Source organism: Phacochoerus africanus, chromosome 4 (genome assembly GCF_016906955.1).
Source record: "Phacochoerus africanus isolate WHEZ1 chromosome 4, ROS_Pafr_v1, whole genome shotgun sequence".
Taxonomy (NCBI): domain Eukaryota; kingdom Metazoa; phylum Chordata; class Mammalia; order Artiodactyla; family Suidae; genus Phacochoerus; species Phacochoerus africanus.
This window is the reverse complement of record NC_062547.1, coordinates 125,901,297-125,927,242: the sequence shown is the minus strand read 5'-3', so window position 1 is coordinate 125,927,242 and position 25,946 is coordinate 125,901,297. Positions and strand designations below refer to the sequence as shown.

The window sequence follows — 25,946 nt, the reverse complement described above, 5'->3', positions numbered from 1 at the left end:
AAACTTCTGGAGGTTAGAAGTCCAAGACCAAGGCGTTGGCTGGGCTGGTTCCTGCCGAGGCTGTGAAGGAGGATCTGTTCTATGCCTCTCTTCTAGTTTTTGGTGGTTTGCTGGCCATCTCTGGCATTCTCTGGCTTGTAAATGAATCACCCTCATCTCTGCCTTCATGGTCACATGGTGTTCTCCCTGTGTGTCTGTGTCTGCGTCCAAATTTCCCCCTTTTAGAAGGGCATGAGTCATACTGGATTAGGCCTAACGCTAACGACCTCATTTTCACTTGATTACTTTCGTAAAGACCCTACCTCTAAATAGGCTCACATTCCGAGGTACTAGGGGTTAGGGCGCCAACAGATCATTTTGTGGGACCCCAATTCAACCTGCAATACCTAGGCTTGTAGATTAGGATCTCGAAGAGAGCCAAAGGTTTCCATTTCTAAATAACAACTATGTTTATCAACTGTACAGTTGGTAAAAATATTCTAGGAGGAAAAGGCATTCGAGACTGTCTCTCAGCCACATTTTTGGGCTGGAAAACCAGTGCCTTCCATCCTTCCTGCTACATCTTTCTAGGTTGCTGGTGCCCTAGAGCCGGAAGGGTCCACCGTGCTGTGGCAATACTCAGTGAACTTCTCTGTTCATGTCTAGTTTTGCCAACCTCACCCAGTAAGTACAAGACTAGGCTCTACAACGTAACCTCTCCCATTTGATCTTGTCAGTGGCTACCTACAACTGTCTACAGCATTCAGCTTGGAGACAGTGGAAGAACTGTTGTCTATTAGCGTACATGTGTGTTTTGTCCTAGGATCATCAACAGAGAGTGCAGCCAAGGCCCTGACCTTGAAGAGGTCTACCAATAAAACAGCTATTATAGCTCATGAAAGCCTCTGAGATGCAGTGGTAAGAGACGGAAGGAGGTTTTGTGATTTTTTCTCTGAGTACAAACCATTAGAAAAAATACCACATTTTTTTTTTGTCTTTTGTCTATTTGGGGTCACACCTGCGGCATATGGAGGTTCCCAGGCTAGGGGTCACACTGGAGCTACAGCTGCTGGCCTACTCCACAGCCACGGCAACTCAGAATCTGAGCCATGTCTGCAACCTACACCATGGCTCACGGCAATGCCAGATCCTTAACCCACTGAATGAGGCCAGGGATCAAACCCATGTCCTCATGGATACTAGTTGGATTCGTCAACCACTGAGCCACGATGTCCTCATGGATACTGGTCGGATTCGTCAACCACTGAGCCATGACGGGAACTCCACATTGGGTCATTTTAAAGTTTCTCATGATGGATATGTCCGTACACTACTTAGGGGGAGTGTCTGCTCATATAACATTGCTGGGAGGATATTAGGTAACATCTAATCACATTTTAAATATGTATGTAATACCAGCATTTTTAGCAACATGGATGGACCTAGAAACTATCATGCGAAGTGAAGTTAGCCATACAATGAGACACCAACATCAAATGCTTTCACTGACATGTGGAATCTGAAAAAAGGACAGACGGAACTTCTTTGCAGAACAGATGCTGACTCACAGACATTGAAAAACTTATGGTCTCCGGAGGAGACAGTTTGGGGGGTGGGGGGATGTGCTTGGACTGTGTGATGGAAATCCTGTGAAATCAGATTCTTATGATCATTATACAACTACAGATGTGATAAATTAGAGTAATTAAAAAAAAGAAAAAAAAATATGTATGCTCTTAGCGCTGGCAATTCCCTTTATACGAACTTACTTTTAGAAATAACTGGAGTTCCCATTGTGGCTCAGGATAACGAACCTGAGTAGGAACCATAAAGATGTGGGTTTGATCCCTGGCCTTGCTCAATGGGTTAAGTATCCAGTGTTGCCATGAGCTGTGATGTAGGTGGCAGATGCAGCTTGGATCCCATGTTGCTATGGCTACGGCATAGGCTGGCAGGTGCACCTGTGATCTGACCCCTAGACTGGGAACTTCCATATGCCCGAAGGATAAAAAAAAAGAAAGAAATACTATACATGCACATAAAGACATGAGCACAAGTAATGTTCACTGTGGAAAGATAACTGAGTTATGAATCTGTGTGCATTTTCCCTTCCATTACATCCAGACCACCTTCAAGTTCACTTAGCCACCTGCTCTTGGTTGTCTTGCTGAAATGGGTAGAGGACTCTTGGAGGGATAGGAATCCCTCTAATTTTTAAGTTTAAACTTTATTTTTTTTTTTCTAATTAAAGCCTAAATTCATTGACGAGTGTATTCTAGGTACTAGTAGGGGTAAGGGAGGAGGAGTGCAGAGTCTTTTACCTCTAAAGCAAGAGAGCAGGAGCAGAGAGGGAAACGTTTCTCCAGATATGAGAAGAGCTAGAGGGTCTAAGGACTTACTGCATGGTTGCATGAATTATACTTCTAACCAGTGAAGCCCTCCCACCAACCAGAGGTCTTTTCTTGCAGGAAAAAAGGAAGAAAAGCTTTTATAATTTTAAAATAAGATGTCATGGGTTTTTTCCCCCTAAAATTTAATTTTTATAATTTGTCCTCCTAATCTGCCACCATTACTTTGAGTACCATTCACGATTTTCAGTGATTCCCTTCACACTACACCCACTATAACTTGACTGATGTTTTTCCAAGGGTGACCTCAGTCCCCTCAGATGGGCAGCAGCTCTTAATCCTTCAGCCTGCTAGAGACCCCCTAATGGCCTCTCCTCCAGCCCTCCTTTCTTCAAGAATTTTGTGGCAACTCTTTAGTTATGCTTCCCTGACATCTAGATATGCAATATGTACCAATTTCTTAATCTCATCAAAAAACCAATTTTGGAGTTCCCTGGTAGCTCAGAAGGTTAAGGATCCAGTGTTGTCACTATTGTGGCTCGGGTTATGGCCGTGGTATGAGTTGGATCCCCGGCCTGGGACTTCCACGTGCTCCAAAAACGGAGGGGAAAAAAAGAAGCAATTTTCGGTAGACAAAGAGTGTTTTAAGTAACATCACGCTGAGTTTACATTCTGAGGATTTTATGTTCTGTGGATTCATGAATCATCCACTTAATTTTTATAATAAATTTGCCAGTGATGGTTACCAGGTTACCTGCCTGTCATTTCCCAAATATTTTTTCTTTTTGAGAAAACAGAAACTGGCCCATCTCTAGCCTTTTTCTCTCTCGTGCTCTTTATGATTTGCTAGACTATTAAGGACAGAAGTTTGGAACGATGCCTGTGTGTGCTTTCCACGCCTGCCACATCACCTGGTCCTAAGATGTGAACACAGAGAGAGGCTCTCTCCTTTTGTCCATGGCAGCTTAAGTTCCCTGCTTAGGAAGCTTGCCCTGCACTTTTTGTTTGTTTAAATATCATTTTGCCTCTGCAGAGATGGCATCTTCAGCATCAGCGCTGGCCCAGAGGACTTGGGATGGAGGAAGAAAAGAAGATGAGGGGGCAGCGAGGAATTCCGTGTACGACTGGCCTGAGGGAGAGTTTCAAGGTCCTCCGGGAAGCTAAGCACCATGATGACCAGCCAGACTTGGGTCTCAGGGAACCAACAGGTCACTCACTCCTTCAGCTGTTTGGTGAGCTTCACCACCTGGGAAGCCAGCGACATGCAGGTCTCCACCACCACCAGGTACCGGGAGCACAGGGTGTGTCCGTGGCGCTCGGCGCTCTGGGAGGGCTTTTCCCCTGCATGGTTCTGCATGGTGACATTGGCTCCATATTCAACCAGGGTCTGTCAGAGAATGCAGAAACATGTGATTGCATCAGGACCGCTCTCTAAACATTTGTCTTTTACTTTTTTAAGTTGAAATATAGTTAATTTACAATATTGTTAGTCTTGGGTAGGCAGCAAGGGGATTCACTTATATGTATATATATTTTTCAGATTATTTTTCGTTATTGAATATAGTTCCCGTGCTATATAGTCAATCCTTGTTGCTTATCTCTTTTATGTACAGTAGTGTGCTTATGTTAATCCCATACTCTTAATTTATCCCTCCCTCCTTTCCCCTTTGGTAACCATAAGTTTGTTTTCTGTGTCTGTGAGTGTGTTTCTGTTTTATAAAGATTCATTTGTAATACGTTTGAGATTCCAAATATAAGAGATATCCTAAAATATTTGCCTTTCTCTGACTTACTTTACTTGTTACAATATTCTCTAGGTCCATCCATAAATGTTATTTATTTATTTTTTCGGCTTTTTAGGGCCGCACCCATGGCATAAGGAAATTCCCAGGCTAGGGGTCAAACTGGAGCTTTAGCTGCTGGTCTGCGCCACAGCCACAGCAATGTGGGATCCGAGCCGTGTCTGCTCACAGCAACTCTGGATCCTTAACTCACTAAGTGAGACCATGGAGTGAACCTGTGTCCTCGTCCTCATGGATACTACTCAGATTCACTACTGCTGAGCCACAACAGGAACTCCTTATAAAAGTTATTGCTACATGACTGTAACAGAAGGTTGAATAAAACTTTTTCTGTCATGCCAAAACCAGTTACCAGAGCCCAAGGTGGGCTGGTACCCTCGCATACAAAAGAGGGTCTCTGGGGAGCTTTGAGCAGTCAACATTAGATGGCTCCCTTGAGAGCCTACACGGATGCAGCCCTAACCAATCCCAGTACTATCCATCTACACCTCTGCCCCTTCCCCTACCCCCAGGAGGAGACCGGGATGGGGAGGAGGTTGCTGCCTCCTTAGAGTCTGTTCTTTTAGGAGCTGTGCAGGGCAGTGTCTGTGGTGAGAGGCTTTGCCCCTCTTCATCGGGTGGGTTCGTGGAATTGGGGATGGCCGTGAGAAGGAATTCTGTTGACCTGTTCTTATTTACTTGGGCAGCACATGCAATCTGTTTCTGAACCTACCCAATGAGGGAGAAAAAGAATGGGACAGAACTGTCACGGCAGAGGCTGTGAAGCAGCACACATTTTGACCATGTGCCAAGGCAAGGATATGTCCCATGTATCAAGCAGAGGTTGGAGAAAGGGCTTGCTGGGAGCTGGTTAGCACCTGATTAAAAAGGAAAGGGTTCTTCCGTGTGGGGTGCAACTCAGGTGGAAGGAACTGAATGGGGAGAAGGGTGTGAGGTGGGGGTCAGATGGCCCTCGCCTGGTATCAGTGGGGAGGCTCTAGAGGACCCTCTGACAACCTCATCCCCCACGCCCACCAGAGAGTCAGCATCTGCAGGCTGCCCCAGAGGCCATCAGTGGCAAACCACAGTGAGCTAAAGAAGCAAGACAACTTTCAGGGAGAAGCTGTGTGACCTTAGCCAGTTAAAGAGAGAGCTGACGTCTCTCCATACCTCCTCTTTGTCTCCACCAGTGGAGCTCAGAAGAGAGAGGAGAATAGAAGCTAATGTGCTGTGTAAAAGCTGATCATGCCTCAGTCCCACGGCAACCCCAAGTCTTATCTGGGGTGGGGAGGAGAATGCCTTGAACCAGAAACAAGACTGAGTTTTTAAATTGGTTTGAAGTACATGTTAACAGTCAAACACAAGCAAAAAGTCATGGCATCTGGCCAAGGTTATCTTAGGAGAGGGGAGAGAGAGAGGTTTGATGGAGTGTGGTTGACGTTGCTAATTTTAAAAACATCAAAACTCTTTTGTATTTATGCTCTGATAACACTGGATTCCACGAGTGGTTATATCAATATTAATCAACTGCCATAGTCTGACATTTTTCTTTTTTTGAATACTATCAAGATGAGGTTGTAGACCTCTGGGTTTATTTTAGTAACAGGTAATATTTTTTTTTTCCACAAGAAATACTTGTCATTTTTAAAGTCCCAGACTACTTAGACTCGGGTCATGAAGGAGCTTCATTTTCCTTTCAGTTTATGACCACTCACCAGGAAAGGTCAATCTGCCACAAAGCCACGCACCTCACAGAGTGTCACAGAGACCACTTCACTCTGAGCTCTCGGGGTCCCAGCATAAACACACACTGTTATCACTCCCCTGGACTCTGGCCTCTGCAGTTTTCTTTGCAATGTTTTCCACATTCAGTCTCCTCCTCATCTCTTAAAGGCTCTTGCTCACCCTCTTTTCTACTTTCAGTCTCTTTGTACCTATTTTTTTTTTTTTTATTCTCACACCCACTGGATACACCCACTTCTAAGATGATCCAAGTTTCCACAACCATGGTGTCTAGTGCCAAAAATATCATTTGTGTTCAGTGGAGGGATGAACACCCTGAAAGGACAGATCGCCTCTCCTCACATATGAAAAGAAAAATAACTGAAATCTCAAACAGAATTAGTGATGTCAGCTGGTTTTCTTTGGCTCGCAGGCATTTATTAGCTGGTAAAAAAAAAAAAGTTTACTTCAAGACTATTAAATACGATAGTGTTTTGTGAAACGGAAAAATGTCCCCTTTGCATTCAATTTATTTTTCCTCCACAAAAAAGTCACGCCGCTCCTTTCATCTTTCTGCAGATGCTGGTCATTATTTAAATTTCCCTCTTTTCTATACCCGCCAATTTTTCATCACTCTTTTTAAACTTGATGTCTTATATTGGGAGGTGCACGCATGGCCAACAAGAGCGTGGAAATTTCCCAGACACCTGGACGATTTCCTATCAACGCGTCTCTTCCAAGAGCAGCCGCACGTAAGGAGGCTCTGTGGAGAGCTTTCTGCCGTGTCCCCTTCTCTGCCCTTCCTTCTGTTTGTATGCATCTCTTGCCTCTTACTTTTCCCTATCGTCTCCTGTCACTTCCCGAGTCCTCTACTTGCTTGAGCCACCAGTTCTCTTTGCCCCGTTTCCTCTCAGATACAGGCTACCCTGCACCCAGTAGGACCTCAGTACGTACCTGCTAAATAAACAAGCACATGGATTTGGAAGAAAAGAAGCAATATCTAATAAGGTAGAAAAGAGTATTGCTTTCTTGGAGGCATCAGGTATTCGTAACACAGTCTCAACTGTAGGAACTTGGTGATGCGAATGAAAGTCTCTTCTTGAATCACAGCCTTCAGCTGTACATCCTCAGGCCTCTTCCTACATCCCAGGCAGATGTGGGAATGGCGAGAAGTAACGTAATGTCTTTTCTATCAAAGGAAGTCTTGGTTACTCCATTTGGGCTCTGGTTTCCGCTGAAATGCCCTCCTGCAACCCTCTCCTCTTTACACCTTCTCCCAGCAACAGTTTGTTTCAAATTAGCCAACCGGGAAGAACGTGAGCCCTGACCTGGCCGATGGGAAGGGAACAGGTACATCACCCGCGTTAGGGATACACAGGGAGGGTCTTTTCTTCCTTGTGTGTGCTTTTTGAGGACCTGCACCGTTCTGCAGAAGTAAAGAGCCTTGTCGAGATCTTCCCATGTTCACGTGTCTCATTTTCCGACACTGATGATTCAAGCCATTCTCCAACAGAATGAATCTATGGACACTGGGTCATTTTTAACGATAAGCATGGTGTGATTGGTCTGATTCTGGTAATTATGATGTATACTCATAAATGAAATTTCAGGTCAGTTCTAAACTTTGTTTCCCGTTCAAATCTTTTCCTCTCTTCTTCTCTGTCCCTCCTCCTCCTGCTGTTTAGCTATTTTCTCTCTTTGTTTTGTCATTTGGGGTCGCACCTTTTCTAGGTGAAAAGGCCTATCCAGTTTTTATGTTCATGTGTGCCCCAAGCTTCTGAGGGCCCTGGCAGCCTCCCCCACTGTGTGTGGTCAGGATGGTGGCACTGGTTTGGCTCAGCTTTGTGCAGCTCTGCATTCAGCTGTGGGATGAGATGCTGACTCCCCTTCTTGAGGAACCTCCATGCTGTCTAGGCAGCCCCCTCGTATGCCCCTCAGGTGGCCTGAGGCAGGGGGAAGAGTCTTCCCCCAACTGTGGTTCTGCCCCCCAACCTCTTTACATCACGGCACACACAGAACATGGCAATATACTTGAAAGCTATGTTGGGCTAAAAGGGTTAGGCCCCCTGAGGCTGTTGTTGGCACGGCTGGCCAACCAAGGCCCTGCCAAGCCTGCCTATGGGCTGAGGGGATCAATATCAAGCCCCTTGTAATCAGTTTTTGGATGCATTTGAGAAGTTTAGTCCTATACAAAGACAGGTAGAAAACCACAGCTGTCTCCTTAGGCCTTCTACTCCCTACTCTGAGGAATTCTTCTAGTTCATTCTTGAAAATTCAGTCCTGTTTTTCAGACACCTGGGAAGGCAAAGTGTGGCTAACAACAGCAGGAATGGCCCACTCCTGTGTGAGATGTGGTCTGATAATGGCTTCCTGCTGTCTTGAGAACACAGGATACTTAACATCTATTGTCCTCAGCACTGGGGAGAGGGCAGGGATAGTCCCTCCCAACATGACATCCTGTGACACTCAAGGAGAAACCCAGACAGCCAATGTCAGCATGTGTTTCTGGAAACACAACTTTGTCAGTTTGATTCCTTATTATCCACTGCAATAGAGAAAGCAGATTTAATCCAGACATTCTCCCAGGGAACAAACTTCCCATTTTCTGATTTATTACTTGATGCCCTCATTTCTTGCTTCAGAGCTGCAGGGCCTGCATACCTGTATGCACCCGAGGTAGCCATGCTGCGAGGCCACATGAACGGCGCTGTTCCCATCCTGGTCCACTTCATCCAGCGAGATGCCCTGTTCTTGCATGAACTGAAGAAGCCACAGCAGAATCTTCTCCTACAAACACCAGGACAGTTGGTATTAATGGCCTGTCATGTACAAAAGTCTATAATATAAAAGACGAGGAGTTCCTGTTGTGGCACAGCGGGAAAGAATCTGACTAGGAACCATGAGGTTGCTGATTTGATCCCTGGCCTCGCCCAGTGGGTTAAGGATCCAGCATTGCCATGAGCTGTGATGTAGGTCGCAGACGTGGCTTGGATGGTGCATTGCTGTGGCTGTGGTATAGGCCAGCAGCTATAGCTCCAATTAGACCCCTAGCCTGGGAATCTGCATATGCCACCGGTGCGGGCCTAAAAAGCAAAAAACCAAAAAAAAACAAAAAAAAAAAACAAAAAAAAACACCAAACCAAACCAAACAAAATAAAACAAACAAACAAACAAAAAAAAAAAACGAAAACAAAACTCCAATGTGTTGGATAAGCTTAGGTGTAACCATAGGAACAGAGCATTTCCATTCAGTATAAACCAAAAAATGCATGAATCTGTGACAGAATTAAAGAAAGGAATACTTTGAGAATTCAAAGAACAGAAAGTTATCTCAGAAATGCTCATGTTTTTGGAGTTCCTGCTGTGGCGCAGTGGGTTAAGGATCTGGTGTTGTCTCTGAGGTGGCTGGGTTTCGATCTCCAGAACAGAACTTCCACATGCTGTGGTTGTGGCCAAAAAAGAAAGAAAGAAAGAAAGAAAGAAAGAAAAGCTCATGTTTTGCTTACATATTCTATAGGTGGAAAAACTGATTCATAGAAAAGTTGGAGCATCTCTTCAACATCACAGACTCAACACTGGAATCAGAATCCAAGTCTTTTGATTCCAAGGCAATGTTTTTGGTACTTTGTTATGTTATTTGGAGGCTTCAAGAATATTGTTATAAGACCTCAGACTACTGAGATAATTAGATTCTACTTTAAATATATAATGCTTCAACTGTGCGTTCTAAACCCATAGCTACTATCAAACCGGCTTACAAAAAAGAGGTAACATCTGTAGTTGCCAAGTATAAGACAATGACACGGAAATAAAACTGGGACCCTCTTGATTTTTCTGACCAAATGTTGGTGGTATTTTGAAAGGGAAGGCTTTCTTTTCTTCCATGTTAAAGGAAGGGCACCCAAACCTTAACACAACCTTTCAAAAGGAAAGACACAGAACAGTCAGCGTATGCTGTCACAATCTGTTTACATTTTACCCGGTGAATCTTTTGAGGTATTTTCATGTTATGTTTGGTCTCAGGAGAAAGCAGGGGCATGGGATTACACTGTTTTAAAACAGAAAAATTAAATATAATGTTAAAAAATATGAGAGTGGTAAAAACAACAGCGTGAAGCTAGTGGGTGGAATTTGACATTTAAAAAGATGATCTTGCGTTTGAAATCGCCTTGAACTTCTCCTTAGCCTTTTAAAGGATTTTTTTTTTTTCCAGTTATTTGCTTGGGCTGGTCATGAACTTTTATACTTTTTCTGGATTAAATTTGCCTTCACCTTCTGAACATGCCAACTAATCTGCTAAAGGAATGCTGGATTAAAAACAGCCAACTCCTTTCATGTTTCACCCCTCATGTGGCGAACGGGGCACTGTTTATGAAGGCATCTGTAACATCAGGAGCAGCCTGAGTATTAGCACCACACTTTTTTCACACATGCAGCGAGGAGGAAGCCCCCCTGACGAGCAAGGAGAGAAAATATAATCAATACATCCAGCCAACCGAGAATACCCGCAGGGAAAGCAGGGTGAGCGTTAGCTGCAAAAGCAGACAGATCTCTAGGAAGTGAAACCCTCCACGGCCCCTACAGAAATGAGGTGGAGCCAAGCCTGGAGGCCAGGGCTGGGAGTTAGCATCTGGATCAGGATAGGCTGATGTGCTTAATCCTCTGCTTTAGAGGAAAACTTGGAAAAAGTTGTGACTGATATCTGGACCAGAGCAGGGGATGTTTTAAACGCATGAGGTAGACTAACTCCTCTTATTTTTTCTAATTACGTAGGGGGAAAGTGGAATTACTTTTATTTGGAGACAGATGATCAAAGCATGAGATCTTTACTCCTGAAAAGATCCGGATGAGTAGACGTATCTCAGGATAACTGACATAACCAACTGGTTTGAAGATAATGTCTAAGACATGAAAACATCAAGAGGGCAGGAGGCTGTGCCTCCACCAGTGAGAATGACAGCCCCGCCCTTTTCAGTGTTAGTACATGTGCTGCTGAGGCAAGCACAGCCCTGCCATCTTCAAGGAGCCACTGTCAAGCCTGTGGTGACTTGGCTGGTTCCTTGCCATTAAATGTTAAAACAGCAGAGTGGAAGAGGTTTCAGGGAATCAATCAAACGCTCTTACTCTACAAATCATAAAACAGAAGAAGACAACTGGATATTCTCTGATATTCCAGCAGATTCTTTCTTTAGCAAGCAAAGCTGAGAGGAGTTCAAGGTATTCAGAAACATTCTGTATGTACCTTCTTATCAGAGACACTTTCATGTATATTATAGTGGCTATGTCTACTCCACATGCACAGAAAATGCCCTTTACTGTAATTCACAGGGTTTTGACTTTTGGTAATGGAGTTATAGGAAACAAAAATACAATAGGTCCTAAGATTAGGAACTTTCCACTTGTAGAAATCTGGACTTTGCAGGGCCTTGATGATCTGGGAGAGCAGGAGAAGGTATGTATGCGGGCTGTTCCAGCCAGGGGTGGTCCATACTGTTACCATAACCTGCCTGCTTTTCATGACGGCATGGGTAATTCTTTATAATTAAAGATTTGAAATGCAAGACTTACATAAAGGAAGAACCTGTTGCTCAGAACAATGCAAGTTCTTGTACAAACTCAAACTCGGTTTTGTGTTCTGCAGGGTACAATTTAATAACAAGCCATGCAAGTGGCCTGTTTACTGAGAAATTATATGGAAACAATCTCTCCTTGATACTGTGCAGAGAAGCACTGCTCACAGGGATGGGCTGACTATCCATTTGGTCTAATAACCAAAATTTAGAATTTCTGAGATGGACACGAGATGGCTAGAATCCCCTGGTCTGGGTAAAAGCATGTTTAGCATCCACTCTCCAAGAAATGCTTTCTGCTCTGATTCTGGAGAACATGCCAGCAGAGGTCCATGGTCCTACAATTTAAACAGTGACTTATTTGACAAATATCTAATAAGGAGAACAGAACAAATACTGCTGTTTTCTCCAACTAAGAAGGTCCCTGTGAATGCATTATGTGACACAGATATTTATGCCATGATGCTCACCTCTCCTTTTAGACTTTTTTTTTTACTTTTCTTCTTATATAATTTTTATTTTTCTCCATTATAGCTGGCTTACAATGTTCTGTCAATTTTCTATTGTACAGCATGGCGACCCAGTTACACATACATGTATACATTATTTTTTCTCACATCATGCTCCGTCGTAAGTGACTAGATATAGTTCCCAGTGCTACACAGCAGGATCTCATTGCTAATCCACTGCAAAGGCAATAGTTTGCATCTATTAACCCTGAGCTCCCAATCCACCCACCCTCTCCCCCTCCTATTTGGCAACCACATTTCTATTCGCCAAGGCCATGATTTTCTTTTCTATGGAAAGGTTCATTTGTGCCGTATATTAGATTCCAGATATAAGTGATATCATATGGTATTTGTCTTTCTCTTTCTGACTTACTTCACTCAATATGAGAGTCTCTAGTTTAGATTCCAGATATAAGTGATATCATATGGTATTTGTCTTTCTCTTTCTGACTTACTTCACTCAATATGAGAGTCTCTAGTTCCATCCATGTTGCTGCAAATGGCATTATTTTGTTCTTTTTTATGGCTGAGTAGTATTCTATCATGTATATATAACACATCTTTCTAATCCAATCATATGTCGATGGACATTTGGGTTGTTTCCATGTCTTGGCTCTTGTGAATAGAGCTGCAATGAACACGCGGGTGCATGTGCCTTTCTCAAGCAGAGTGTTGTCCGAATATATGCCCAAGAGTGGGAGTGCTGGGTCACTCCTTTTAGACTTTTAGCATGATCTCTACCCCGCTTCCCTCCCAGCCCTGTGTGTGTGTGTGTGTGTGTGTGTGTGTGTAAGAAAGAGAGAGAGAGAGAAAGGAAGAAAGAGAGGGAGAAGGTATTAAAGGAAGAATAACTTCAGATCTTCATCTTTCCACAGGTGTTACTGGCAGAGAATATACAATGCAGTCACATGGATTGAGTGGCTCTTCTGTGTTATTTCTGTTTTACATCCAAACACCCACGTATCTATCTATCCATTCAACTTGCATCTAACAAGTGAAAATGTACTTCATGTACCAGTTTTCTCTTCTGTGGATTTTCTGCTCTTTTAGTAACCCTTTTAATGTATGTTTTGTGCGTTCTTAAAGGCAAGGCAATTTATTTTAAGAGGCAATTACTATGTGTAATTTATTTTAGAAGTGCTGGACAGTCTAATTAAAAATGTCATTGAAAAGTATGCCACAGGTTTAGTACTGGTATCAATAAAATCTCTACAGTTGTGTAAGTTCTAAAGGAGGCAGCTTTGTCTGTGATCACAGGTCATCAAATCTAATGTGCCATCAATTGTAAGATTCATTCCAGTCTTTGAGACATTAAATATATTTTTTAAAATGGCCAGTAATTTCATATTGTCACTTATTGTATGATAAATGTAGACTCTAGAGATAGTAAAATGTGAAAAAAAATACATCACAGTATTAATTAAATAGGTTAAGGCCTAAATAATTCTTTGTCAAGTTTCTTTTATACTTGACTTACCATAAAAAAAAATGAAATAATATTTATAGGAATAAAAACAATTAATTGGAAGGTATTCAATAACCATAATAGCTGACATTTACCCACTCTATGTGTCTACTACATGCTGGCAGTAGGCAGTGGTCAGGTAGCTTTTCTCATTTAAATCTCAGAGAAACCTGTAAGGAAGGTTCTATTATCTCCATTTTATTTTATTTATTAATTTGCTTTTTAGGGCTGCACTCATGGCATATGGAGATTCCCAGGCCAGGAGTCCAATCCGAGCTACAGCTGCTGGCCTACACCACAGCCACAGCAACACCAGATCTGAGCTGCATCTGCGACCTATACCACAGTTCACAGCAACACCGGATCCTTAAGCCACTGACCAAGGCCAGGGATAGAACCTGCAACCTCATGGTTCCTAGTCGGATTCATTTCCGCTCTGCCACTACAGGAACTCCTGTTATCTCCTTTTTTAAAGATGAGGAAACTGAGGTCCGGGGAGACATTTTCTTCTTTTTTCTTTCTTTCAAGAAAAATAAACGTACCCAAGTCTACTGAGCTAGTAAGAGTAGGCCTAGAATTTAAACTGTGACTCAGGAGCCTGTGTCTCCATGACTCTGTTCTCCGCCTTCTGAAAACGAACGTCATTGCCCCATGTCCCCTGAGTCCATGAGAGACACACTCCCTTTGCCCCCCCTGGGTCACAGAAACCACACTAACTGCCTGTCAGTCCATGGGTTGAGGAGCTCTGTGTCAGTTATGCTTTTTCAAAGGTCCTTGGAGAACAGATGGATGCTTATGCCAATCAAAGATTGTCCTCTTTGCTTTCATCTGCAATTGTAGCACTTCCAGTGTTGTTTACTTATTTCTACCCCCGACAATGAAATAATAAAGTCAACAAAATATTTTCTGTTTTACACTGCAGAAAAACACTAACACAGAGCTTGTGGAAGCAACCCCCTTACCCACATGCCTGTCACTGTTCATGACCATTCGTAGGAACTGCTGAGCCTTTCCTTTTTTGAAAAAGTAGCTTTTTTTCTTTTTTCTTTTTTTTTTCTTTTTGACCTGTATTAGCAGGGCAAACATTAAAAATAGAGAATGAACACAGTGGAGGCAAATGTGATTTATCTTGGGAAATGCTCAAGGCTATGATGTCTGTTGTTTCTGTAGGAGAATCCCATGAAAGATTGCAAAACAAAATGGGAAACTCCCTGTTGAAAGTGACAGAGAGCCCAATGAACCAGTGACCAAGGCAAAACAGGCTGGGGCCCCCCAACACCTGAGGGATGAGAGCTTTGCTGAGACCCCGGATCAGATCGTCTGAACATTCGGATTCAAATAAAACAGCCCCAGTTACACAGCCAGCAGTTTTGATTTGAGACGCTTCTGTCTCAACTGTTTCGCCAGTAACATCTCTCTCAAGAGAGAGCAAAGCAGGCCTATCAGAGGACACCTCTGTCTGTACCCAAGCATCCCTCAGTAACCTTCATGCTTCCTGTGGCTAGTTCCGCTAGGTCCAAACAGGCAATGAAATAATTGCACCCTCCGAGACTTCATGTGTCAAGAGGTGGAAAATCAATTCCTATCACCCAAAGATCTATCACTCCAGGAGGCCACTAAAAATTGTGGGCCACCCTGACCTTCTGGAGTCTTTAAAGGTAATTTTTACAAGAAAAAGGACACAAATTGGGAGGCAAATGGAGCCCATTCTTTAGGAATCTATAGGCGGGGCAGAGGGCAACTAAAATAAACGAAGAGAAGAATTTTCCTCTGTGCTATCCTTTTCAAAGGTATTTACTGAAGAAACAAAACCAGAACGCACTCAAGTGCTTGCTTGATGGAGAAAAACTTGCATGTGCTGAATCCATTAGAAAACTGTTCAATAACAGTCTTCCTTGTGAAAATATTAGCCTTGTAATGGTTCCAAGTTCAGCATCTCCACAGGTTATCTGTTACATAAGTGGCGGCAGCGGATGTAGGATGGCTGGGCAGAATTTGCAGTCCTAATGGGTTTCTACATTTTCCACTTGGGTAAGAAGGCTCTTCTGAAGGCCCTGCTGGAGTGCCCTGCTCAAAGCCATACTTTAGGTCATTAAAAATGCTTATCAGCTTGCAATAACAATCTGAAGATTGATACTACCATGAAGCAAGTGTTTGACACGGCTCTTCACATAGGTCATTTGTTTCCATATTTTCCTCTAGTCCAGCCAAGTAAGCCACACCATCACCCAACTAGTCCCAGAAAGGGCACTTTCTTTTGTTTTGTCCCAACAGTTTCAAAATTATGAGAAGCCTGCTGTGAGAGTTGAATAGAGAAACTGGCACATATAAGGAACATTTCCCAGGACAAAGAAGGCCGGATACCCAATTATTGACTTAAAGTCTCAGAACAGCAATGCAATCCTTTCCTCCTTTTCTTTGCCAGGCTCTTGCAAAAGTGCAGTCAGCCGTTCCACCGATATCTGAAATTCCTCCTTAGCTTTACATAAGCAAGGGAAATCAGGGCTTTGAAACAATTATTCAGACGATTTGAGAATAAATAAAATTTTCTTTCATAGTGAGAATGACTTATGCAGACTATTTTTCTTTATGGTTCTTCCGGTCATTTGAAAATACTACTCTCCCCTTTGCCAGTCTAAGAAAAAAAGCAAAAGGAGGGGCCATCTTAAGCCAAATGCTTATTAGTTCTTAAGGTTGTTTGTAGGACACCATGGCTGGGGGGTCATAAGTGCAATCAATACACAAAGAAAATGAAGTGATGCTTTCAAAGGCAGAGGATTTTGCAAATTTTAGATGCGCTTCCTGCTCCTTTCTTCTTTCCATAAGTTTCGTACAATGAGCTGTGTTAAGATACCCTCTAACTCTCACAATGTATTGTGAAGTTGTAAAAAAGACTTCTACAGCTCTATCAGTGCCACTGTAAACAAGCTACACAAATTGTCTACACAGATGGGAGACAAAACATTCTGGCCCCACAGTCAGAGGACTCAGTTGAAATCTAGCCTTTGCTCTTATAAGTCAGAGGCTACACTCTAGCCTCGTACAATTCTCTATTCAGTCTCCTCATCTATAGAGTGGGGATTAAAAACAACATGATCCAAAAAGGTTGTTTTAAGGAATAAGTCAGATAATGTACACAAAAGCCAATGGCATGGTGCTTGGTACATATAGGAAACATTATACTTATATGTGTGTGTGTGTAGGCACACGTATACATATATATATAAATATATATATTAATCGAAGTTACCATAGCAGAAAATAAACAATCACCTAACATGACTTCCACTAAAAAAAGGCTGTGGTAATATTCTACAAGTCTATTTTTACAATTTGAGATTGTCATGCTTGAAAAAGCATAATCTCCTGTTGACAATACCACAATTTACTGCCACTGGGAAAGTTTATGAGGCCAAAGGGATACAGTTATATGCATGAGAAGCAATTTTCTTTGCCACAAACAAATGTGATTAAATCTATTTTAATACAGGGCTGACTTTATTTATTTTTTTTTAAGACTGAGATTGGTGTTTTGTGGTTCCAATTTTTTTTTTAGAAAAAGATAATGTATACCCATCCTTCTCAAAGGAATTTGAGTTAGTAATGATTTTTTTACTCCATACACTGGATTGCGCTTTGTCTACGTCAGGAACTCACAGTGGGATTTCCTAATGCAGACTTTGGTTGTAACTGAGACTCATTGAATTAGCATGCCGCGTATCTTTAATGGACGGAGATGTTCTTGCTTAATGTCTTACTAAAGATTTTCTTTTTCTTTTTCGGCGTTTTAGGGCCGCAACCTCGGCATATGGAAATTCCCAGGCGAGGGGTCGAATTGGAGCTGTAGCCGCTGGCTTATGCCCCAGCCACTGCAATGCAGGATCCAAGTCATATCTGAGACCTGCACCAAAGCTCAGGCCACACCAGATCCCCAACCCACTGAGTGAGGCCAGGGATCAAAACCACATCCTCATGGATACTAGCCAGGTTCATTACCACTGAGCCACAATGGGAACTCCCAAAGGTTTTCTCCTTAATTTTGAGTTCAAGAAAATCTGTCACTTTTCCTTTTGGCAAAAGTTAAATTTGTTTATTATAGAAGATTTGGAAAGATGTGAAAAATACAAAAGAGAAAATAAAAGCCACTGTGGAATTCCCACTATGGCACAACGGGATCTGTGGCATCTTGGCAGCACCAGGGTACATATTTGATTCCCAGCCCAGCACAATAGGTTAAAAGACCCAGAGTTGCCACAGCTGTGGCATAGGTGGCAACTGTGGCTTGTATCTGATCACTGGCCTGGGAACTCCGTATTACTCAGGGCGGCCAAAAATGAAAAAAAAAAAGTTAAAAAAAGACACCTTTAACTCCACCCTGAGTGATAACTACTATAAACCTGCTGTGACATAGTTTTTTCCAGTATTACTATCTATTTCTCTCTCTCTCCAAAATTCAAAGTTGATACCAGCTTACAGGAACAGTTTTGTATCATACATTTTAATTCAATATAATGTAATGAATATTGTTCTGTAAAATTCCATCATACAGGAGTTCCCATCGTGGTGCAGCAGAAACGAATCCGACTAGGAACCATGAGGTTGCAGGTTTGATCGCTGGCCTTGCTCAGTGGGTTAAGGATTGGGTGTTGCCGTGAGCTATTGTGTAGGTCACAGACATGGCTCAGATCTGGCGTTGTTGTGGCTGTGTAGGCCAGCAGCTATAGCTCTGATAAGACCCCTAGCCTGGGAATCTCCATATGCCGTGCCATGGGTACAGCCCTAAAAAAAAAAAAAAAAAAAAAAAAAAAAAGACAAAAAAAGACCCCCCCCCCCAAAATAATTCCATCATATGGATGTTGCTTCATTATTTATCGACTATCCTATCATGGGATATTTAGGTTGTTTAAAACATTTCTTCATATAAAACTGCTACAATGAATATCATTGCTAATAAATCTTTGAATATATCTTTGATGATTTCTTAGGTTTGGATTCTGATGAACTAAAAATTTAAAAAGAAGTAGCTAACACAGCACACAAAAAGATAGTTACAAATTTCTTCATACCTGGCCGAAGCAACCTGCATAATGAATAAGGCTTGGAAAATCCTTAGAACAACTCAATTCAGCAATGGCTTCTGTTTCACTCACCATCCAGCGAACACACTCTAACTGACCATTCTAGATTAAAAAGAAAACACAAGGAAAGAAAGAAATTTAAAGTAATTCAGGTTTAAAAAACATCACACAGGCGAAAATTTTACCAAAGAAAGAAATCACGTGGATTTCAGCGTTTATATCTAGCCTAATTCATTTACAATATATGTGTATTGCCTATTCTATTTCTGATCAAAAGTTTCAACTCTAAATCAACCACATTTTTACTGAAATACATTTTCAGAATTTCATCAGTTACTTTAAAATCAATCTATTGAGGTATAACTTGCCCACTATAAAATGTACTCTTTTAAAAAGACATTCTGGTGAATTTTGACAAAGATACACTCTCTTGTAATTACAACTCCAATCAAGATACAGAACATGTCCCCCCAACATTTCTCGTGTCCCTTTGCTCTCACCCCCTCCTCACCTTTGCCCAGGTATCGCTATGATTCCCACGGTAATAGAACAGAGTATGCACTCTTTGGTAACTGGCTTTTTTCACCCAGCGTAATTTTTCAGAGATTCACCCAAGCTACTGTTTGGAAAGAGTTTGTTCTTTTTAATTGCTAAGAAGTGCTCCATCGCATGAATACACCACACTTTGTTCATCCATTAACTCTTAGCATAGGCTTTTTCCCTTGAGAAGTTGGCTCAAATGCTACTTTCACCGAAGCCTCCCCAACTTTTCTCCTGTACTTACATCCCACACCCTGCAGATCAGGAAGGCAGCAGGGACGCATATAATCGGGTGATTAAGACCCAGAATTTGGAATGGACTTAAATCCTTAATTTACCACTTAGTTACCTTGAACCTTGAACAAGTTACTTCACCTCTCTGATACTCAAATTCTCTCATCTGCGAAATAGCAGGGGTTAGTAGCAGCCACTGCACAGAGTTACTATAAAGAGCAAATGAGGCAAAGCATGCCAGCTTACTGGGTGCTGACACAATACCTGTTACCTTATGCTATTAGATCCTCGCAGTAACTCTGTAGGAAAAATGAGACGTGCAGCTGCTTTCTTGGTTTGCACAGTGTGGGACCTTAGCGCAGGAGATAAAAACTACCGTAGGCATGGAGTCAGGGAGGGAGGCCTTTTCTAAAAATGAGACACTTACTCCTATTTGGATAATGGAATTTCAAGTAGTCACCTTCTAACTATTCATGAGCAAAGTCTTCTCTCTGCCTGGGGCATCCAGCAGGATCAGGTAGGTGCTGAATAGCTTCTAGGTGCCCCATTCAGATCTATCTCCTCTAGTCTCTGCCCTCCTTGCTGCCCTGGGGAGGCTGATCTATATGGCTTGGTTCCCTTGCCAGCTGGATTCTGCCTGGGTCTGGCTGATGGAAAGCAGTAGCAGGAGACCAAGAAAAGATGGTGAGTTTGAGGTCCTCTCTGCTCCTAGTTTCCCCATTACGGGGGTGCCAATGGCTGGCTGAGTTCTGCCACCACGCAAAGGTCAAAAGTTAGCCAGTTCTATTCAGCCCTTTATCTCAGGTCCTTCCCCTGTTCCTTCAGGTTCTGGGTTAATAACTATGTTCTGGCTGTTACCCCGATATACTGCACTTTCCTTAGTGGACAAACTGTTCAATACACACTTTTCCTTAAACTACACAGTTGGAGAACACAGTGTCTCCAGGAGGACTAAAAAATCCCACTGATACAACGTCCTTCATTCTCTCAGAACCTTGCAATTTACATAATTCATCATTACATAAATGGGTATTTACATGGAACACAGAAATGAGGCAATACTTCTGATTTTGATAATTTGAATCTTCCCTCTCTTCTTTTGGGGGGGGGGTCAGTCTAACTAAAAGTTTACTATTTTTTTAAAATCTTTTTGAGACCAAAAGTGATTTTGTTGATTTTCCCTATTGTTTTCCTAGTCTCTATTTACTTTTCCCTGAAAAATTTTAAAATTTCCTTCCTTCTGCTTGCTTTGAATTTAGTTTGTAGCCACCGGCCTACGCCAGAGCCACAGCAACGCTGGATCCAAGCTGCATCTGCAACCTACACCACAGCTCATGGCAACACCAGATCCTTAACCCACTGAGCAAGGCCAGGGACCGAACCCGCAACCTCATGGTTCCTAGTTGGATTCGTTAACCACTGCGCCATGACGGGAACTCCAAGTTTGTTTTAATTTTTCTAGTTTCATGATGTACATGAGGCTATTAATTTGAGATCTTCCCCCCCTCCATCTTTTTTTAAACATAGGTATTTATAGCTATAAATTTCCCCCAAGCACTTCTATAGTTGCATTTTTTTGTGTGTGTGTGTGTCTTTTTGCTATTTCTTTGGGCCGCTCCAGCGGCATATGGAGGTTCCCAGGCTAGGGGTCGAATCGGAGCTGTAGCCACCGGCCTACACCAGAGCCACAGCAACAAGGGATCCGAGCCGCGTCTGCAACCTACACCACAGCTCACGGCAACGCCGGATCGATAACCCACTGAGCAAGGGCAGGGACCGAACCCGCAACCTCATGGTTCCTAGTCGGATTCGTTACATAGTTGCATATTTAAATAGTGGTTATGTTGCCTTTTCATATTCATTCATCTCCAAATATCTTCCAATTTCCCTTGTAATTTCTCCTTTGATACAATCATTATTTTGGAGTATGTGTAAATTCTTGTGTAAATTCCCCTGTTATTAATGCCTAATTGAATTTTATTATAGTTGAAGGACATACTTTGTATGATTAGAATCCTTATAATTTACTGAGATCTGCTTTATGACCTAACGTATGGTCTATCATGGAGAATATTTAATGTGCACTTGACAAAAGCACACATTCTGCTGTTGTTAGGTGCAATGTTCTGTTAGATGTGCATTGGGTTTAGTTACTCAAGCAAGCAACATTGAAATAAATAAAAAGCTGCAAGAGAGGCAAAAGGAAATATTACATCACCACTATGAATTTGAAAGCAATATCACTTGCCATAATTAGAAATACCAAGAAAACAAAAAAGTGTTATTAAATTCCAGTGGGAAATTTTTGCCTGCTGAAGTTTCTGAGCCTTGGGTCACTCACTTGTACGTTAAAAAGGAGTATTAGTAGATTATGTGCTTGAAGTCATTTTCTCACCAGACTAGCATTTGGTCTTTGGGCTTTAATCAGACATAAAAAGAGAATTAAGGTTATTTCATTCCAAATATGCTTATATTTTAAAATAATTTATGGTGGCTCCATTTTAGAAAACAGACTGCTCTCACCTTTCAGAAATCCTTCTTTGCAATTACTTTGCTTAACTGTTCCCAAAGGACACTTAATAATGCCTTCAACTCCCACAGTATCTAGTGCTGGGTCCCCCACTAAGCACTCAATAAATTCTACATGTAGCTGGCAGAATTTATGATATTCCACTTAAGGAGGTGAACAGTGGGGGAGAGATGTTCCTAAGGCTTGGTATGACTTCAGAGCCCCTTTTCTCATGCAATCTTTTTATCTGATACCTAGTCTCTGACTCTGTTTCCTGTCAGCCAAGTCATATTATCCGAACAACTTCTGCCCCTCTGTACCAAGTTTGTTTGTCTTTAATGACAGCAGGGCTCTCAGAACTGTGCTAAATGAGGTGAAACACTACTAGTTAGTCACTAGTGTTCAAAACAAGGTCTTACAACGGAAGAACGATGACTCCTTAGGACTCTCTTGATTTCGTCAATGTCCATCACAATGCAGTGAATGGACAGAGGCAGGACAGGTATCAGGACAGATTTCCAAAGAGGGTGGCATGTGTTTAAAATATTTGTATTTACTGCTTTTGAAAATTCTAAAGTAAATGAAGGAGCAAACGAATACTTCCATTTCTCAGATCACTGTCCAGAAGTGAAGTATGAAAAGCCTGAGACTGCAAATCTGTAAGAGCTTTTGAGTCCTAGGGGTTTGATATGTATTCATCATTAAAGCAAAAAAAAAAAAAAATTGCTGTTTAAGTTTGCATGCTGAATGTATGAAGGAGAGCCTATGCTGACTGGAGGAGTTTAAAAAGGAATCAGCACTTAACATCGATATCCTAGAAGTTTACCCTGGGTCGGCTTAATGACCACTAAATTTCTTATGTTACCTTCCTACTCTGAAGATTCTTACTCTATCAAAACAAGCACTGGGGCATACAAATTATCAAAAAAGTTTGCATCCAACTAAGTAGTCAGGATATATTCCAAATTCAACTAATGAAACTCTATTTTATAAATACTAAAGAGCAAGGCAAACGTCAATAATCACTGGCTTTGCAAAAATACTTTACTCATCACTGACATATGCCCACTGATTACCAAACCCAATCCCTGCCTTCCCACAGGACTCTGAGATGGGACCAGATTCGTGAATTTGCCATCCTGCATTATTGATAACTTGCCTGTCTCATCCACCAGGCTTCAGTTCCTTAAGAAAAGGGAATATAATCGCATTTAAATCTGTATGGCCAGCACCTGACACAGTACCTGGGGAACTCATACGCATTTTGAATTCCTCTATGCTCAACTCTGACTTCACGTTTGATTTCTCTTTCTTCTTGATGGCTGCCTGCCGTTCAGCTCTTAATTTAACATAGTATTCACAACTAAAGGAAAATTAATATCCTCTGAAGACACCATGTTTTATTTGATCAAAAAATGTTATTTTCTACACTATCATGAAAGAGTACCTAATCACTGAGTAAAATTAAATAAAAACAGAAAACAAGTTTTTAATATATAAAATTTAGCTGAATAGTAAGTAAACTGAAGATACAAAAATTCAGACTTGTGTAAGAGGTACACTGGGGAAGGAAATTACTTGTTTTTCAAGTATAACATGTTCTTTAGTGAATTCGCAAGGAGACTTCTTTAACTAGCAAGTTCTCCTAGTAAATTTCAGTATAATTCCATTTGTAAAAATTATGATCATTCAGCTTTTAGAAGACATAACTATTATGTAAAGCAAAGCACATATGCAGAAGCACAAGACATATTATATTTCCCTAAACTTCACTTCTGGCTTCTTAATAAATGTGACTGAATTCTACATTTATTTGCCAAAGATCTTAAAAGTAATTTTAGTTTAATAGCTACCTTCTAGTGATTGTTATATTTTACAGAGGCACTCACAGCAGTGTCATAAAAGACCGTGTTTTCCTGTATCACAGTTTCTAGGTTTTAACTCTATCCCAGTCGGCATTAATTTATGTAGTTTTTGACAGATAACACACAGTGCTCTGCAAGAGCCAAACTCAAACTCGGCACAGATACTCTAAACAACTCCTGATACTGCAGACATTTAAACTTCAGATATAATCCATCAGAAGCCCACTTTATTATCTGAAATATTCGTGAGTGCTAACATCCCCTAAAATGCATCTTTTCCTCATTCATTTTGCTCACTGTACGCACATTAGAAAAAAAAATGAAACAGTCTCACATAGATCCAGGTGCAGTTAAGAATTTAAATTGCAGTCACCATGAGTGACAAAAGTTCTTAGAATGGCAACAGATCATTTTCCTTTCTCCTCATTAGCTGATGTGAAGCTTCCCTTAAACTGGAATATGGTCTCAAAAAAAAAAAACAAATCTCAAAGCAGTTAGTGACTGAAATGATTAATCTTTTAAATGCATTGGGTTCATGTGCTGCTTGTTAGACAGATTACTCTTCTCTCTCCCTCCATTCCAACACTTTAGCTTACTAGGAATCTTAAAAAATAGAAACCCAGCTTTTAGCTGTGGAGAGCCCAGCCCCCAGCCAGTCACCTTGATGGCCAGGCCCGCGGGAGTCAACTTGTCGGCATTTCGCTCATTGAGGCAATCTTCTCCCATCAAAGAAGTGAGGTGCTGCAGACATTCGGCGTGTCCCTGTGACGCGGCAACGTGTAAGAGATTGTTTCCGTTTTCGTCATGGATTTTGTCTAGATTGTCAGCAGCCAGGTGCGGCTGTACACACAGTAAGATGAGAAAACATTAAGTCAGTCAATCAGAGTGAGATGTTGTGGGGTTTTTGCTCTGGGCACTGGGAAGAAGAGATGAGCTTCTAGAAGCTCTGGTGGCAGCTGTGGGAATCTAATAAGTCAGAACTTGCAATAAATTCTGATGATTTTCAGTGACAGTTTTGGTTGTACTGTGCTTTAGAACATGAATGCTCAAGTGACTTATCTTCATGTGAGACAGGTGACAGATGAGTCAGCGAGCTTGTAGAGGCTCCAAGCTGGCTAACAACTGCAATGACACTTAGGGCAACTAGCAGGTTCCCTGTCCTGTCTCCTCGAGTCCTGAGGGTCAGGCTGGGTTTATTCCCTGTTGTAGGCTTTAGAATGGATGAACTGCTTGTCCTAACTGTCTGCTTTGCCTTAGACCGTGGTGATGAATGCTGCAGCTAATGTTCCCACGGGTACCTCCAGATACTTTCTCCCCCAAACTAACTCCTGGGGGCATCTGGAGGCTCCCTGGCCTTTGATTTTCTCACCTCTAAGGACATTCAGTCCCCTGAATACGAACTCATTGATAAAGCTCATTGACAGGTGCTACATTTGGGAAACAAAAGCACAGGCAAGACAAAAATAAAGAATGAACCAAAGGAAAATAGAGGGAAAGAGCCAAGGGAAATGGAAAAGACATTTTCAGCAGACCAAAAAAAAAAAAAAATCACTTTATTCAGTATCATTGTTCAATCACATCATCCTATCACAACGCAAAGATGTGTGATAACAGACCAAGCACATCGTACTTATCTATGCCTGGTTTTAGTCTAAGTAGAATCACACTGCCACTATGCGATGATTTTCTTGAATGAGACTTTAATTAATATCACAGTGGCGGCTCAGGCTTACTACTGTTTGATCCAAGTCTGGAAGCCAGAAAAGAACAATGTAGGCAGATGGAGTGTGATTTCAGTTTAGTTTTCTCTGAGCATAAGCAGAACAGACTTTTCTTACATCATGTTACTCTGTGTCTGCAGTCTTTGGAAAAGCTTCTTCTTGTTCCCTAGACATGCAGACCTGGAACTAAATAAAAACTCCACATGGGTCAGAGGCCAATCAAGCTCTAGGGTAAGTTTCTATCTGCAAATGTTTTCAAACATCCTGGTCCAGGTCTTCTGAATAATGATCAGGATGAAACAGAAGACCCTCTATTTACATAGGTGGCAGGTCCCCCATCAGCAAGGAACTGACATTCCCACACATAAGTGAGTGAGAGCACTGGAGCCTTTAGAAATGCAGAAAGAAAGACATTGGGATTCATATTAAAGAAGGCGCTGGGCTTTCTTTGTTTTGTTTTTGTTTCAGGCTATGTCTCCTTATTTGAGGTGAATGCATGCAAAGTTCAAGTGAAATAACACTCCCTCTCTAGCCATTGTTTTTTCCCTGTATTCACCACCTAACTTCTAATTTTAAAACTCACAAGTCACATCACCCAGCTAAAGCCACAAGGAGAGATTAAATA

General features: G+C 41.8%; 1 protein-coding gene across 2 annotated transcripts in view; it reads right to left on the bottom strand.

The window, feature by feature from the left end:
• The window catches only part of SNCAIP (synuclein alpha interacting protein), a 161,843-nt gene that overhangs the window by 18,951 nt on the left and 116,946 nt on the right, over positions 1 to 25,946 (bottom strand). The window contains exons 5-8 of one of the 2 annotated variants that reach the window (XM_047778498.1): positions 24,261 to 24,440; positions 18,441 to 18,554; positions 8,492 to 8,617; positions 3,545 to 3,714 (exon numbers count right to left, since the gene is read on the bottom strand). In XM_047778498.1, the coding sequence (XP_047634454.1) occupies positions 3,545 to 3,714; positions 8,492 to 8,617; positions 18,441 to 18,554; positions 24,261 to 24,440 (590 nt within the window). The remainder of the gene's footprint in view (positions 1 to 3,544; positions 3,715 to 8,491; positions 8,618 to 18,440; positions 18,555 to 24,260; positions 24,441 to 25,946) is intronic. The other variant, XM_047778499.1, reaches the window with a different exon arrangement.